Raw genomic sequence first — 18,556 nt, forward strand, 5'->3', positions numbered from 1 at the left:
AAACCTGGTGTGATACTACTGGAATGCAGATAGGTGTACAATCCAACCCGTGATGAACCACAATACTAAAAGCAACTAACTGCTGTGGTGATAAATCATGTATAACAACAAGCATAAAAATATTTTATATCCTCTGGTTAAAAAAAGATGCACTAGAAAGTCCATATGTCATAAAAACAAAGTTACAGACACTCTTCAAAAACCTCTATTCATTGCTTCTTAAAAGGTGCCCCATAAGAAATGCACTCAATGGAACCATTCACCTCACGAGAAGGTATTGCACCTTCACAGTATTCTCCACTGTGTGCCTTTGGTTCTATTTCAGCTGCTTGCTTCCGTGTTTGCGATGTAAGGCATAAAATAGTCTCCTATAACTTCAAATGAGCTGCGCCTCAAGTACAAATGTCATAGCAACCAGGACAGATCCAAATATATGGAGCGGTCAACCACACTGTTATAGTGGACAGCAAGTGGCACATTCTGATGAGTACTAACATAGAAGAAAAATAAATAGACCAATAAAAACCACCATCTAACTTCAGTATATTATATATACATAATATCACAAATTAGTTGTAAAGACAGAATACCTACCAAACAGAAATTGATAGTTGTTTATAACAGGGGCAGGAAAGAAGTCTGAGTCAGTAAATTACCATCAATGGGGATGGCCAATAGAGGACATAATCCAATCCACATAAAGCTTAGTAGATGCTGGTAACACATTATGGCCAAACAGCATATAAAGACTAAAGGTAAAAGTCTGCAGTGGTGAGAGAGACAAAAGGAATAATGACCACCATGTCAACTGCCCAAATAAAGTAGGTATATTGTCCAAATAAAAGTACTTCAATTTTTATGGAGACTATGAAGGCATACCTCTGGGAGACAGCCCAATGCTGTGCACACCTTGGGGCTGCAAGTGTGGGTAATTTAGAGTAAGAGCTCACCTCTATCAAATGAGGCACACTAATCAGTGATCATAGTAAGCAGAGTAAATTATAAGGATTGTAGGCAAAGAATAATGGGAATTGTAAAAAAAAAAAAAAGGCATTTCAAGTGTGTGTGTGTGTGTGTGTGTGTGTGTGTGTGTGTGTGCGCGTGCGTGCGCCAAAACCACCAAAGAAGTTCGCTAAGCCATCAGACGTGCACGCATCAGCGCACCATACTATCCTACTGCATTGTGGGGATTGTGTTTCTGACTTATGCATGGGCACAGACATAAGATGCCCATGACAGCACTCTTCGCATTGCCGTGCAATATAATGCTGACACATCCTGGTGCCACATAAAGCCAAGGGGCCATGATTGCTGCAAATATCGCAATAGCCAGATGAGTTCGCTGGCGCATACGCCCCACAGGCAAATAGATATCCTTAGACTTGTTTGCTCAAAGAAACCATAAACACCACACTGCCCGCATATATATATAGTTAAACAAAAGAAGAAAAAAAAACACACACACACAACATAAACCGTCTCACATCAAGACTGAAAGGCATACACACCCTACAATCATAGTGAATAGAGAACACATGCTAGCCAATTAAAAACACACATGAACATTTAGAAAAATAGATAAATAAATATAGAGAGTTATCTGTGTATATAGGGGGTCATACAGATACTTTTTCATCTCGCTTATTTTTTATTTTTTTTAATCCACAAATCGCCCACAGATTTTCAGTCGCGCTCAGGTCTGGGCTCTGGCTGGGCCATTCCAAAACTTTAGTCTTCTGGTGAAGCCATTCCTTTAATTTGGATGTATGCTTTGAGTTATGTTGAAAGATGAGGTTCCGCTTTCTAGCAGAAGCCTGAAGGTTATGTGCCAATATTGACTGGCATTTGGAACTATTCATAATTCCCTCTACCTTGACTAAGGCCCCTGTTCCAGCTAAAGAAAAAACACCCCAAAGCATGATGCCACCACCATGCCTCACTGTGGGTATGGTATTCTTTTGATGATGTGCAGTGTTGTTTTTGTGACAAACCTATATTTTGAAAATATGGTTGATGAAACCAAGGTTGAACATTTTGGCTATAACACATTTTCCCACATGCTTTTGGGAGACTTCAGCTGTATTTTTGAAAAATTTAGTTGGGCTTGGATGTTTTCTTAAGAAAAGGCTTCCGTTTTGCCACTCTTCCCCATAGCCCAGACATACGGGAGATTGTTGTCACATGTACCACACAGCCAGTACTTACCAGTAAGTATGAGCTCCGTCTTGTTCGAACAGCCCACGTGCAGAGCCCCGGCAGGAAGTTGGCACTGTGCTGCGCTAATCACAGGCAGACATTGTCCGGCTGCAGAGATCGGGAAATATCTTGCTGCCTGTGATTAGCACAGTACCGACTTCCTTGCGGGCTCTGCACCTGGGCTGTGCAAACACGCCAGACCTCAAACTTGCCAGATATTCCTGCAGCTCATTTAATGTTGCTGTAGGCCTCTTGGCAATCCTCCCTGACCAGTTTTCTGATCATCTTTTCATCAACTTTAGAGGCAAGTCCAGTTCTTGGTGGTAATGCTGTTGTGCCATATTTTTTCCACTTGATGGTGACTGTCTTCACTGTGTTCCGTGGTATATCTAATGCCTTGGAAATTCTTTTGTATCCATCTCCTGACTGATAACTTTTTAACAATGAGATCCATCTGATGCTTTGAAAGCTATCTGCAGACCATGGCTTTTGCTGTAGGATGCGACTAAGAAAATGTCAGGAAGGACCTACTAGAACAGCTGAACTTTATTGGGATTGGCACTTTGATGGCAGGTGTGTACTGACTCCTATTTAACTTTCACACTGGGGCGGTTTTTCTAAAAATAGCGCCTGTGTAGCGCCTGATAAAACCGACCCCTTTCACTCCAGTGTGAAAGCCGGAGGGTTTTCACACTGGAGCGGTGTGCTAGCAGGACGGTGAAAAAAGTCCTACTAGCCGCATCTTTGGGGCAGTGAAAGGAGCGGTGTATTCACCACTCCTACCCACTGAAATCAATGGGGCAGCGCGGCTATACCGCTAGCAAAGCGCTGGTGCAGCGGCGCGGTGCGGGAGCGGTTTTAACCTTTTTTTCGGCTGCTAGCATTGGTTAAAACCGCCCCGCTAGCGACCCGCAGACAGCCGCTAAAACGATGGTAAAGCGCCACTAAAAATAGCGGTGCTTTACCGCCGACGCCCACACTGCCCCAGTGTGAAAGGGGCCTAATTCTGAACACCATTACATCCCCAGTTAAGAGGGTGTGACCACTTATGCAATCACATTAATTTAGTTCTTTATTTTTCCTCCCCCACCCCTTTTAAAAGATTTCAGTTTGTTTTTCAAATGAGTTGTACAGTCTATAGGTCACATTAAAGGTGGAAAAAGGTTCTGAAATTATTTATCTTTGTCTCATTTTACAGAAACCTGACCTTTTAACAGGGTTGTATAGACTTTTTATATCCATTATAAGAGATGATAGAATATTTGTTTTGCTGTATGATACACTCTTGTACACTCTGTGTCCCATTTGATTTCACACTCAAAAACCAATATAACTTTTTTAAAGGAAAAAGTGGAGGGGATCCATCAAAATGCAGCTGCACTGTATATGGTATTGCAACTCTTTCTATAGAACTTTAGTAGAACTAAATGCACATGTAAAGAAGTAGTTTGCCTGATTTTTAGCATTACTGCATATTTTTTTTTTTATTATTACAGATTTGGGCCTGGATCAGTTTATTGTAAAGCGTTATGATGGAAAGGTGAGTACCTCCTTAGTAAAACAGAGAACTTTTAAATTCAGCATTTTGCCTTCAGGTTTTTAAATTTTGCTGGTGCTGCTTAACTTTTCTCCTTTCATTCTTAAAACAAACTTTCATTTTGACAATAAGCTATGATCTGACATGAAGAATTTGTGCAAGCTTATGCAACTAGTATATGTTTAGATGCCTGTATGTTTTTTGTTTGTTTTGTCAGCCTAACAAATTTGAGGGTAATACATTTAAAAGGCACACAGTACTGTATGTATGTATATATATATATATATATATATATGTATGTATGTATATATATGTATATGTATATATGTATATGTGTGTATATATATATATATATATATATATATATATAATTTATATTGAATGGAAGCAGTGTAAGGACTGATGGCTCAAATATATGGGTATGCAAAAAGGGTAGGCTTAAAGCATGGACTGGTTTCTATTGGTCTCTATTTTTGAATATGCTTCATCCAGATGTGAGCTGGAAACTCTTCCATGATGCTACATGGAGGTGTGTGGTAAGTATTTTTTTTAGCAATATTTTATAGAGGCATAAGGTAGGAACTCTTCCATGGTGCAGGTGGGTGTGAGATGGGGACCATTCCATAGTGTTGCAGGGAGTTGGCTAAAGAAAGTCCTCCATGATCTCTTCCATGATGCTACATGGAGGTTTAATTTTGAATCTCTAACTTGATGCTGCATGGGCATGTGAGCTAGGAACATTTCCATGCTACATGAAGATGCTATGGGAACTTTCATGCTAATATATGAAGATGTGAGTGAGGAACTCTTCAATGTTATGTAACACAGGAATTCTTCCATAACGCTACATGGAGACACAAGGTAAATAAATCTTCCATGCTGATGTAAGGAGGTGTAATGCAATAGGAACACTACCACAAAGGCTACATGGAGGTCAGGGTTAGTAACTATTTTATGATGCCATATAGGGCTACATGGAGATGTGTGAAAAAACTTTTCCATGATAGTATTTTTCAGTTTTATCTTCTCCTTAGTCGCACCTGCTCCACAAATCTAGCACTGATCTCATGTAATCTGGCACTCTGCTTACCAGGATCCGCACTGCCCTCTTCTCTCCTTATATCATCAGATTCAACTGTTCTGAGTTTTTTCAGCCACCTTTCTGATGACACAGCACCATGGCTTTACTGGGATATGTGCTGTAGATCCAAGGCATGATCAGGAGCAGGGCACAAATCATTCTTGCCTAGGCAAGAATGTAGGCCGGGGATGAGACTGGACTGTTTAAAAAAAAAAAAAAAATGTCAGCATTTTGGGGGTGTGGATGGGGGGCAGCAGGAAAAGTTGAATCAGATGCGTGTTTTTGCTCAAATTTTAAGTCTCAAAACAGCTTAATGTTTTTATCCCTTTTTATTGTGTGCATACGTTCCTGAATATTTTTCTCATGTACTGTATTTTTCTCATATACTGTATACCTTTCAAGTTTTAATTTTACAAAAGAAAAAATTTACTTGAAACCATATTAACATTCTTTTGTGTGAATACTGTTGCCAGGAAATGATTGAACGCCATACATCTTGTAAATTATTTGTCCCCGTGGTGTGTTACAAAAAGAATAATATTAATCAACTAACAAGGATACTGTGTAGATAAAAGCTGATGACATACTGCTGAAAGCTCTTTATTAATTTGGAAAGACAAATTGTGTTCTATGAAACCGTTACATCATCCAGGCTCTGCATTAAAGAAGTTACACTCATTGCATAAACAGAGCTTTCAAAGGCTTTTCTTCCTCTTTCATCGGTATCTTCTTGGGTGTTGCCATACCTCTGTTACTAGTTAGCCTAGAAACATGGTTATAGGGTAATTTGCATCTGTAATTTAGCAATCAATTTATTTTTATATAGCTGGACATAAATGCTGTGAATAGTTATTACTGCACATGATGTAAACTTTGTCTCATGGAGTGTTCATTGTGGGCCTTTACTTATGAACAAACTATACTTTTCAAAGCCTAGATTAATTGTAGTGGTGTACATATAGCCATATCTGGTCCATGTATCTGGTATGGAGGCAGATGAAGGATATACAGTGAGGGCAAAAAAGTACAGTCAGGTCCATAACTATTTGGGCATTGACACAATTCTAATCTTTTTGCCTCTATACACCACCACAATGGATTTGAAATGAAACGAACAAGATGTGCTTTAACTGCAGACTTTCATATTTAATTTTAGGGTATTTACATCCAAATCAGGTGAATGGTGTAGGAATTACAACAGTTTGTATATGTACCTCTCACTTTTTTAAGGGACCAAAAGTAATGGGACATATTAACAATCTTCCATCAAACTTTCACTTTTTAATACTTGGTTGCAAATCTCGTTCAGTCAATTACAGCCTAAAGTCTGGAATGCATAGACATCCAGACGCTGGGCTTCATCCCTGGTGATACTCTGCCAGGCCTCTACTGCAACTGTCTAAAGTTCCTGCTTGTTTATGGGGCATTTTCTCTTCAGTTTTGTCTTCAGCAAGTGAAATGCATGCTCAATCGGATTCAGGTCAGGTGATTGACTTGGCCATTGCATAACATTCCACATCTTTCCCTTAAACTCTTTGATTGCTTTCGCAATATACTTCGGGTCATTGTCCATCTTCACTGTGAATCGCCGTCCAATGAGTTCTGAAGCATTTTGCTGAATATGAGCAGATACAATTGCCTGAAACACTTCAGAATTCATCCTGCTGCTGGTTTTTTTAGCAGTCACATCATCAATAAATACAAGAGAATCAGTTCCATTGGCAGCCATGCATGCCCACGCCATGACACTACCACCTCCATGCTTTACTGATGAGGTGGTATGCTTTGGATCATGAGCAGTTCCTTTCCTTCTCCATACTCTTCTCTTCCCATCACTCTGGTAGAAGTTGATCTTGGTCTCATCTGTCCATAGGATGTTGTTCCAGAACTGTAAAGGTTTTTTTTAGAGGTTTGGCACAAACTAATCTGGCCTTCCTGTTTTTGAGGCTCACAAATGATTTACATCTTGTGGTGAACACTCTGTATTCACTCTGGTGAAGTCTTCTCTTGATTGTTGACTTCGACATACATACACCTACCTCCTGGAGAGTGTGATCTTGATCTGGCCAACTGTTGTGAAGGGTATTTTCTTCACCAGGGACAGAATTTTTCGGTCATCCACCACAGTTGTTTTCTGTGGTCTTCTGGGTCTTTTGGTGTTGAGCTCACCGGCGCGTTCTTTCTTTTTAAGGATGTTCCAAACGGTTGATATGGCCACACCTAATGTTTTTGTTATCTCTATAATGGGCTTGTTTTGTTTTTTCAGCCTAATGATGGCTTGCTTTACTGATAGTGACAGCTCTTCGGATCTCATATTGAGAGGTGACAGCAACAGGTTCCAAATGCAAATGGCACACTTGAAATTAATTCTGGACCTTTTTATCTGCTCCTTGTAAATGGGATAATGAGAGAATAACACACACCTGGCCATGGAACCGCTGAGCAGCCAATTGTCCAATTACTTTTGGTCCCTTAAAAAGTGGGAGGTACTTATACAAACTGTTGTAATTCCTACACCGTTCACCCGATTTGGATGTTAATACCCTCAAATTAAAGCTGAAAGTCTGCAGTTGAAGCACGTCTTGTTTAATTCATTTCAAATCCATTGTGGTGGTATATAGAGCCAAAAAGATTAGAATTGTGTTGATGTCCCAATATTCATGGACCTGTCTGTATTTGATCTCCTGCTGATTTTGTACGTTTGCCAGTCTATAATTTTAATTTCTAGGTTTAGTTTAAGTGAGAGACAGAATAACAAAAAAAATCCAGAAAAAAGCATTTAAAAAAGTTATGAATTGATTTTCATTTTAATGAGTCTAAGTATTTGATCCCTTTGCAAAATGTGACTTAGTACTTGGTGGCAAAACTCTTGTTGGCAATCAGAGGTTAGACTTTTCTTGTAGTTGGCCACCAGCTTTGCACACATCTCGGGAGGGAATTTGTCCCACTCCTCTTTGTAGATCCTCTCCAAGTGATTAAGGTTTTGAGGCTGTGGTTTGGTATCTCAAACCTTCAGCTCCCGCCACATATTTTCTGTGGGTTTAAGGTCTGCAGACTGGCTAGGCCACTCCAAGACCTTAATGTGCTGCTTCTTGAGCCACTCCTTTGTTGCCTTGGCCATGTTTTGGGTTATTGTCATGCTGGAATACCCATCCAGGACCCATTTTCAATACCCTGGCTGAGGGAAGGAGATTCTCACTAAGATTTGACAGTACATGGCCCTGTCCATTATCCTTTTTATGGGGTGAAGTTGTCCTGTCCCCTTAGCAGAGAAGCACCCCCAAAGTATAATGCCAATCAACATCCGCCTGGAAGAAAATCACCTGGCTTTTAGGAAAAAACTCAAGACCTTCCTCCTCAGATGATCAGGGCTCGCCACAGCGCCTAGAGGCGATACAGTTCGCATTGTGCGCTATACAAGTATTTCATTCATTCATTCAATGTTTCCACCTCCATGTTTGACAGTGGGGATGGTGTTCTTTGGGTCATAGGCAGCCCTCCTCCTCCTCCTCCTCCTCCTCCTCCTCCAAACATGGCAAGTTGAGTTGATGCCAGAGAGCTAACTTTTGGATTCATCTGACCACAACACTTTAACTCAGTTCTCCTCTGAATAATTCAGATGTTTATTAGCAAACCTCAGACGGGCCTGTACATGTGCTTTGAGCATCAAGAGCTGCTGGATTTAAGTCCTTCATTACGTAGTTTGTTACCAATTGTTTTGGTGACTATGGTCCCAGCTGCCTTCAGATTATTGACAAGATTCCCCATGTAGTTCTGGGCTGATTCCTCACTGTCCTCGTGATCATTGAAACCTCCTGAGATGAGATCTTGCTTGGAGCTCCAGACTGAGGGAGCTTTGACTGTTATTTTGTGTTAATTCCATTTGCGAATAATCGCACCAACTGTTACCCTCTCACTAAGCTGCTTGGCGATGATCTTGTAGCCTGTTCCAGCTTTGTGTAGGTCTACAATCTCTTGCCCCTGACATCCTTGGACAGCTCTTTGGTCTTGGCCATGGTGGAGAGATTGGAATCTGATTGCTTCTGTGGACAGATGTCTTTTTATAGAGGTAACAAAATTGGGACATTTCCTTTTGAGTGCTCCTAATCTCAGCCCGTTAACTGTATAGGAGCTGTATGGGAGCCAGAAATCTTGCTGATAGATGATCAAATACTTATTTCACTGATTAAAAGGCAAATCGATTTATACATTTTTTGAACTGCGTTTTTCTAGATATTTTTGTTCTGTCTCTCACTGCTAAAATAAACCTACCATTAAAATTAGACTATTCATTTCTTTGTCAGTGGGCAAACGTCCAAAATCAGCAGGGGATCAAATACTTTTCTCTTTCTTTCATTGACGAACACAGCTCCAGTAATCTTGACCATAGGGTTATTACGCCACCTTCAGGAGAGGACAAGGCAGAAAATGTAATACATGTGAAAACAACAGAACTTTACAGTTCCGCCCAGGGGGCAGTCCCTCTGGTAATAACCCCTCAGCCTGCTTCCTGCAGCTCCATTTTTTTAATGCCTATTGAAGAAGGACCTATGCTCCCTGCGGGACTATTGGTCCTGGGATTTTTTTTTGCAGGATTTTGCCTTTTGTACAAGGTTTTAAGATCCTGTGATTTGCTATCAACAGCCGGCTGGGTGACAGGCTGGATGATATAGATCCTTGTAGTCTCCCTAGCCTGGCAATAGAGTGTGTGCAGACCCTAGCTACGTGCTGGGTCGGCCATGACATGCCCCTCAGGCTCCAGGGGCGGCCAGTGACCGCAACACTCCGGGGCACACATATGAACGGACTACTGATGGTTTTTGTCACAGTATGCTGTGGCTAGCAGCCACTCCGTACTGCTCAAGTGTGGGTCTCTGATGGGATGTCCCCAGCTTGTCCAGATGGCAAGTAGAGCTCTTCCTGCCTTGGCGGGATTGAGCAGCTGGACATTCCCTGGGAGGTCGATTAGGGGGCCCCTCTTCTCCCTCTCTTCTCTCCCTTTCCATATTTTCCTCCCCCCTTTGTAGGGGATGCTGCATGACTGGGCTACTGAGCTGTATGTGTACCTGGGCCAGGGGTCCTCCGGGGGCTCTGATCCTGAGTTGGGGGTTGCGCTGGTTGTCTGGGGTCTCTCTGCTGTTGTCTGTGGGCTCTGTATGTGCTGCCGCCATAGTGCTGTCTGCCGCCATTATCTCTGTTTATTCACTGTGTACAGTTACTTGTGGGCCATTTTCTGCAAGTCTCTGTGGAAAGCATGGATGGGTCCCATTTTCCTGAAGTTCGGCGGCCATTTTCACTGTGATTGTCCTTTAAACTGGGCACCCAGTGGCCATTTTGTTGTAGCCTCAGCGCTGTTTTTCTCTTCAGCAATGGTCCCTGTACCTCAGAACAGCGTGTTTTTTTTGCTCTGGACATCTGGGAGCTGACACTGCACACAGGCACCTGTAACAGCATGGCGCAGCACTTGGCCGGGGTGGTGAGTCCTGCAGTGGGAGCCCCTCCCTCTGCAGCAGCTAGGAAGGTGGGATTGAGCACCTGTCCTAAGTCCCCAAGGGTGGCAGACAGGGTGGGTCAGCATGGCTTCAGAAACTGGTGTTTCTTCCCCAGAACTCCCTGCAATTGCAACTGGCTGGTCTGCAAACAGTGCAGTGCCTTTGGACACTTTGTCGGCGGTCCTTGAAACGTTCGTTGCCAGGGTGGAGGTGGTCTGTGGGCGCAAAGGTGGTAAAAAAACGGCCCCTGCCCCCCGTCCTCCGGGGAGAGTTATGATTCAGACTCTGGCCCCGCAGTGACTGATGGCCCCTGATGTGTCAGAGGACGCTGACCAAGACCGATCAGACAGTTTGGATGATTACCCGTCCAGGTCCACGCAAGACAAATCGCTAGCTGAAGTACTTATCACAGCTGTGCGTGATACCCTGAAAATTCAGGATACAGCAGGATCCTCTGCTGAAGTAGAGGTCCCTTTTGGGTCCCGTAAGCCAGCCCGTACACCTACGGTGTTTGCATATCTGACTTATTTCGATAAGTTCATATACAGGGAATGGTGAAGCCCGCAACGGACCTTTTCGGTCCCAAAAAGAATGGCAGTGCATTGCCCCTTTGAGGAGAGCCTTCTTAAAAAAAATGGTCGGCTCCTCCGGTCGTGGACCCCCCGGTATCCAAGTTAAACAAAGTAACCACGGTCCTGGTAGAAGGGACTCCAGCATTTAAGGACCCTAGCAATAGGAAGGCTGAGGCAGTGGCCCGTGCCCTGGTTTACAGTAGTGGGGTCAGCGATAAGACCAGTACTGGCCACAGCATTAGTGTTGCAGACACTTAGTGAGTGGGCAGAACTATTGCACCATGAGTTGGAGAAGCAGCAGGCCTCTCCCGTCTGTGACGCAGCCCTGGATATGCTTCCCTTGCTCTCCAGGGCATCCGTGTCAGCAGTGGTGCTGCAGCTGAAATGCTGGTCTGCAGACCAGGCATCTAAGAAAGCCTTGACTGATCTACCCTTCCTTGGCGAGAGGCTATTTTGAGCCTCGGATGACATTATTAAGAATGTCACCGGTGGGAAGAGCACCTTTCTCACACAGTCCAGGAAGAGTAAAGAGCCACGCCGCAGGCAAGGTCCCTCATTTTCCGCTCAAGAGTCTTTCGTCCGCCTGGGACTTCAGCAAAACACTCCCAATCCGAAAGGGCAACTACCGAGGGACAGAAGCGTCCCTGGACTCACAAGCCAGTGAGCAAAAGTGCTTCCGCATGAAGGTTTGCCCCCGCCCGTTACGGAGTTTGCAGCCCGGTTGGCCTCTCGGCTGTCTGACCAATGGGTCTGCGAACTGATTTCATCGGGCTGCAAGATAAAGTTCCTCTCTTGGCCACCAAACAGATTCTTCCCCTCCAGCATACCATTACTCCCGGCTCACCGGGAGACCCTGTTGAGGGCAGTAAGGGACCTGCTAAACTGCGGGGTGATAGTGCCTGTTCCGTAAATGGGAAGGTTTCAGGGCTTCTACTCCAATCTGTAGTCCCTAAAAAGGAAGGGGTACGTCCAATCTTGGACCTGAAAGCCCTCAATTGCTTTGTGAAGGTACAGAGATTCAGAATGGAATCAGTTCGCTCAGTAGTCGCACACCATCAAGGGGGACTCCCTGGCATCTTTGGACATCCAGGACACACACGTACTTGCACATACCCATGTGCCTCAGGCATCAGAGGTTTCTGTGATTTGCAGTTGGGGAAGACCATTAACAGTTTGTGGTTCTCCCCATTGGCTTGGCTTCAGCACCCCGAGTCTAAGGTATTGGATCCAATTTTGGCGTTGTTGCGACCATGCCTGATCGCAATCGTGGGTCACCTAGATCTCCTCCTGAGAGCAGCTTCCATCTCAGAATTAAAGGAGGATGTTGCGATCACCATGCAAACCCTGCAGGAATTTGGGTGGGTGTTGAACCTCAAAAATTCGGTGCTTGGGCCAACTCAGCGCCAGGAGTACCTAGGCTGGACTCCGTGGAAGCAAGCGTTTTTCTCCCTTTAAACTGCAGACTCTCATTGCCGCGGTGAAGCTGTTGGTGACCTGCAGGTGGTTGTCGCTGCGCTTCTGCATGCGAGTCCTGGGTCTCATGGTGGTCTCCTTCGAGGTGGAATCGTATGCCCAATTTCACACCAGAGTCTTGCAGAAGGGAGATATTGACAAAATGGGACAAATCTCCGTTATCCCTGGATCGACAGATTCGGATGAGCCAGTTAGGGATTCTGTTCGGTCGCTGAGATCTCCGACACTTCAGTCCGGGAAGTCGTTCCTATCTCTGCATTGGACACTGATTACAATGGATGCCGGCCTGACCGGCTGGGGTGGAGTACTGGGAGTACAGTCGACTCAGGGCCTCTGGTTGAGGGAGGAATCCAAGTTGCTGATCAATGTGCTCGAGCTCCGAGTGATCAGGCTATGACTCCACACATGCTCAATGAGCCTAAGAGGGTGTCCGAACAGGATCCAGTCAGAAAACACCACGGGGGTGGCATATGTCAACCACCAAGGAGCAACAAGAAGCTTGGCTGCAGCACGGGAGGTCGCTCACATCCTTCAGTGGGCAGAGCGGCATGTACCGGCCCTGTCGGCCATATACATCCCGGGAGTGGAAAACTGGCAGATGGACTATGTAAGTCGCCAGATGCTCGACCCAGGAGAGTGGTCTTTGCATCCGGAGGCTTCTGTGCCTGCGGTGGTGCACACCAGATGTAGATCTCCTGTCCTTTTGGCTCAATTGAAAGGTGCGGAGGTTCGTATCCAGGACAGTAGATCCTTGGGCGGATGTGTCAAACGCACTGGTGGCTCCATAGGATCAGTACCGACTGATCTACACCTTTCCTCCATTAAAACCGTTACCACGTCTGCTCCGCTGAGTGGAGGCCGTGGAGATTCCAGTGATACGGATTTCCCTAGATTGGCCTCGGCGTCCTTGGTACGCTGACCTAGTACGCCTGTTGTTGGACGCTCCATGGCGGTTACCAATGCGAGAAGGCCTTCTGTCTCAAGGTCCAATTCTCCATCCTGCTTTACCGTTGCTGGTTTTAACTTCATCGCTGTTGAAAGCCAGGTGCTAAGGAACTGTCAGACTCGGTAATCTCCACTATGCTGAGTGCATACCATCGTATGTGGAAGGCTTATATCTCCATGTGTGAGGAGATGGAGATGGGGTGGGCACCTATTCAGTTTCCAGTATCCTGCTGTTCCTACAGCGAGGAGTAGACCAGAAACTGGCTTTAAGCACCATCAAGGAACAGATATCAACCTTGGCTGTTCTTTTCTAACGACCCCTGGCGTCTCACTCTAGTGAGCACTGCTGTACAAGGGCTCCGTCATGTAGTCCCTCCGGTGCATCCACCCTTGCCTCCGTGGGATCTGAACCTGGTGCTATCGGCACTTCAGAAACTGCCGTTTGAGAACATCAGGGAAATTCCCTTGTTGATGCCTGCTTTGGCCACAAAGTTTTGCAGGCGGCCATGTAATGTTGCAATTTTACATTCTTTCTTCTGTTAAGAGTTACATTTTTTGAATTTAATGCACTCTGATGCATAGGTTGACTGCAAGTTCTGCTGCGGTTGGTTCAGATGGTGACTCCACCCTTGGGGAGCACCTATGGTTGTGGGTGAAGTTATGTTGCTGTTCCCACCCCTCTTTATGACACTGCTTGGGGACGTCCCTACGGTCAAGATTACTGGAGCTGTGTCCATCAATGAACGAAAGAGAAAAAAGGATTTTTGTACTCAACATTTAATCCTTTTCTCTGAAGTTCATTGACGGACACAGCACCCTCCTCTTCTATTGGTTTACGTTATACTGCTTGTTGACATACTGAGCTTCAGGAAGCAGGCTGAGGGGTTATTACCAGAAGGACCACCCCCTTGGCGGAACTGTAAATTTCTGTTGTTTTCACATGTTCTGCCTAGTCCTCTCCTGAAGGTAGCGTAATAACCATACGGTCAATATTACTGGAACTGTGTCTGTCAAACTTCAGAGAAAAGGATTTTACGGTGAGTACAAAAATCCTATTTTGTGAACTGATAACAAAAATCAAACGCATATTCCAGTCGAGGTTACTAATGCTTTGTACAGAGGCAAAATGATGTCTCCCTCTCTAGAGTCAGTACCTCTTTTAATACAACAAAAAAATGTGCTTTCTTTTGAAACTGCATGCTGTTTTTAAGGAGGTCAGGATTTCTTTGCTTCTTAAAAAAAAAAAAATTCTCATCGTACAATGTGTACAGATGCCGTGCACATTAAAATGTTATTAAAACGAGGGTTTCATATACAGAGGGTCCCCGAGTTGCGGTTAGGGACTGTTCCTAAGTCAGATTTGTTCATAATTTGGACACGCATGTGCAGAACGGCAGTTTCCCGCTGTTTTCCGATGTGCCTACCGGCGCCACCTGCCGATCATAAGTGGGGGTTGTTCGCAAGTCGGAGGTTCATAACTCGGGGACTTTTTATTATTATTTTTTTTATAAAATATATCTTACGGGAATCGGCAGCACCATCTTTACTAATGATTTCTGGCTCTTGTGTGGACATCATTACCGCCCTTCCTTTGTTTCCCTGTCTAAATCTCGCGCATGCGTGATTTTGTGCAAGTCAAGCCTCTGTCTCGATCACTGTTGCTACATATTATACAGTCACAAGGGGTGAATCAGGAAGCAGAGGAGGAGGGCCCACTATCGCAATGCTTGCTTTCTGTGCTGTTTTCAGTGAAAGGACATGACCCGGTATGCTGTGGATATAGAAATGGCGCACGCATTGTACGTGATCGAAATTACAGACTGCGCATGAGCTGGTGACGTCCTTAAACCTTGCTGGACGGGTTCTGAGGAATAAACGTAATTAACTTAACAAGTAAGTTAAGTTTCACAGACACTGATCAGCATCCTTCTCAGTGTAGATTAGAATGAGCTGAAGTGTAACGTGAGAGTTTACAACCACTTTAAGTCTATGATCTATCAGAACACCCACATCCTGCTTGACCATGACCTCCTCCAGTTGTTCTCCAGTCTAGGGCAAGGACTCTCTGGCCCGTCTCTGCCCTATTTTGCAAAATGACAAATACTTGCACAAATAATTTAATGGCCTTATAATGGAGATTTAGTGCCAATGTGGGGTAAATGGACACAGCTGGAGAAGAGCTACAGATTTAGGTCTGACCATTAACACATGCTATGCACATAAAAACCCAAGACCACAGTACAAAATAAAACTGTACTATGCAATGCTTACAATGCGGTGAAGGATATCTACTTGGTTGCCAATCGTTGCCATAGACGTTATTCATGCATTAACTAATAACTGCAGTTACATTGGATTTGAGCCTTTAGTGCCGTCATAATCATTCAGTTAATATTCAGTGGTCATTGTGTTGGAAATGGTCTTCAGATCACCTCGCTGTTCTTTTTTACCAGTATTCAACACTTTAAAGATTTATTTGTATGGTTAATTTTAAGTCTCCTAAGGGTCCTTTCACACAGACGATCCGTTCAGGTCCACCTGTCTGTTTTTTCAGGCGGACCTGAACGGATGCTCCATAGAACTTTATGGAGCGTCGGATGTCAGTGGTGACATGTCCGCTGACATCCGACCCGCTCTGATCTGAAAAAGTGTGTTGGAGGAAAAAGCAATTTTTCCATCCATCATCGGATCGGGTGACGATGGACACTGCGGTCCGTCCTCATCCCCATAGGGGAGAGCGGCGCTGTGACAGGTCCGTCCCTGCGCAGTGTGCAGAGACAGACCTGTCCTCTGCCTGCTCAGCGGAGATCGCTCCGGTGATCCCCGTTGTGCAAGCGGCTATCCACGGGGCGGATCATCACTGATCTACCCCTTGTGAAAGGAGCCTTAGTCATGGCCTTACATGGCATTTGCAGTGTTTCAGCTTGTTTGCTTCATAATCATTATAATGTTGTATTATCTTGTATAAAATCTCCAATTCTGAGATATATTGATACAATGTTGTTTTGAAGCATACAGTCATTAAAATTAAATATACTTAAACAGTTTACTACATAGCTGATTAATAAATTATTCAATTGTTTTGTGCCTGATGTAAAACCAAGACTTTTCTAAAATTCTCATTCATTAAGTTCTTATGGAATGTTTCAACGCATTCTTTTCTAGGTATTAGTCACCTAAATGGCACTTTGCCTCAAGGTTGTCTACTAGGCTGTTGGTGAAAATGGATCTTATTGTCCTAGGAAAGTTGAATTGATCTTCAGCTTTTTTCCCAAAGACTTTGAAGCAAACTTGAGCTGTTAAATCTCTAACCCACATCTGACTCTGCAGTACCATGCAGAGATTGTCCTTGAACTAGCGTGTAGACTGCTTCAGTCCTCATTAACATTTACATGCTTCTCCTCCCCTGAGCTAGCAGGAGAACCTCAGGTTTCTTATTAGAAATGTAAGCTGCATCTCTTTTATCAGAGCACATTACAGGCTAATTACTGATCTTGCCTGCTCAAACCTTTTCTTCCTTTGTGCATTATGTCAAACCTGTTGTTCAAAATACACTTAAAATAAATCCAAATAATAAAAATGTAGGAAATTGGATAAATATTGAATTATGTTTAAAAGTTACATTTTTTTCTTCGGATTTAAATGCTGTTTTTTTAATAAATGCTGTCACATACCTCGTGAGAAATGGCAACTAATATTAATCTATTCTGCATTGATAATGGCACATGAAAGATAAGAAACCTTTGAATGCAGGTTTTACTAGAAATTGTTTTTTTGGACTGTATTGAAAGTGTCACTATTGATAAATTCCCTGCTAATGAAGACTATTGTTTTTACATCTAAAGCTTGTTTTATACTGCTGAAAAGCACTGGAAGACATCAGCTGGACTTTGCTCTTACGTATGTATGCCAAGACTCCCAAAGTAAAGAGCAACTTTCGTTTCCCAAAGCCAGTGTAAAAAAATTTAAAGATTGCCGCACTAATAACTTGTGAACAACTAAATAATGGTGATTTGTCCATAGTGTCCAAACATGAAGAATCCTTGAAATCATGTCTTTTGGGGTTGATGACAGAAACATCCAAACTGAATCTTCCACTGTGAAAATAAAAGATGTGCCCGTATGATTTATAAATATAAAAGCTACTGTCCAGTAGAACAAAGGAAAGCATTTAAAACCAGGCGCTCCATATCCAGGGCTGCCATCAGTGAAGGACAGAAACCGAAAAGTCTGTGAAAAAAAAAAAAGGAAGAGGTGCCTCTGGGTGTAGAGATAACATACACTTTAATTATAAAAATGTATTTCATACAGGTAACTCACATTTTGAATGTGATCTATAAGCATTTAGTCACTTTAAAAACTGAGCATGGATGTGGTCGTCTGATAGTCTGTCAAGCATAGGCGCTGTAGCCGCTAGCGGCCAGGAAGTGGCACAGACTCCGGGCCGTGGAGCGCCGTTCAAAGCAGAACGAAGTCTGGAGCGCCAGCGGAGAGAGATGACATCATGAGGTGGGTGCGACCGATTTTCGGGAGCGTACAGGCTGAGATTTTTTGACAGCCGCACTCCTTCATCAAGCCAGATGCATGTCTCGCCTCGGCCTCCCATCAGAGATTTAAAGGAAAGGGAGAAACCAGCAAGGCTGACTTCAACACCATTTTTGTTTATTTCGAATTGATGCATCTTCAATGATGTGTGAATCTGTCTTACTTGGCTTCCGTAAAGTAGTAGTCTAGCTATCCGGTAGAGCAGGGGTCTCAAACTGGCGGCCCTCCAGCTGTTGCTAAACTACAAGTCCCATCATGCCTCTGCCTGTGGGAGTCATGCTTGTAACTGTCAGCCTTGCAATGCCTCATGGGACTTGTGGTTTCGCAACAGCTGGAGGGCCACCAGTTTGAGACCCCTGCGGTAGAGGAACATCTTTTATTTTCATGATGGAAGGTGTACTTTGGGTATTTTTGGCATCTATCACCCCAAGATGCACTATTTCAAGGATTCTTCATGTTCGGAAACTTTATGGGCTAATCACCATTATTAAGTTATTATATTGTTCTTAAGTTATTAGCGCAACCATCTTTTTTTTTTTTTTTTTTTTTTTTTTTTTTTTTTACACAGTGTTTTTTGTGATTTTCTAGCTTCTTTTTTGATTTATCACCACTCTTCACATGTGCAATTACTACTTTTCTTTTTCCACAGTGAAAAAATTACCTACACTTTATTTCAATGACCATCAAAGAGTAAAAAAAAAAAACGTAAAAAAAC

At 43.6% G+C, this 18,556-nt stretch overlaps 1 protein-coding gene across 2 annotated transcripts in view; it reads left to right on the forward strand.

Annotated features, from left to right (window-relative positions):
• The window catches only part of MICU1 (mitochondrial calcium uptake 1), a 423,436-nt gene that overhangs the window by 160,332 nt on the left and 244,548 nt on the right, over positions 1 to 18,556 (forward strand). For both annotated transcript variants that reach the window (XM_077454409.1, XM_077454408.1), the window contains exon 5: positions 3,693 to 3,736. In XM_077454409.1, the coding sequence (XP_077310535.1) occupies positions 3,693 to 3,736 (44 nt within the window). The remainder of the gene's footprint in view (positions 1 to 3,692; positions 3,737 to 18,556) is intronic.

This window comes from Lithobates pipiens, unplaced genomic scaffold (assembly GCF_037356315.1).
Source record: "Lithobates pipiens isolate NorthernLeopardFrog02 unplaced genomic scaffold, aLitPip1_a1.2 Scaffold_25, whole genome shotgun sequence".
Classification (NCBI taxonomy): Eukaryota; Metazoa; Chordata; class Amphibia; order Anura; family Ranidae; genus Lithobates; species Lithobates pipiens.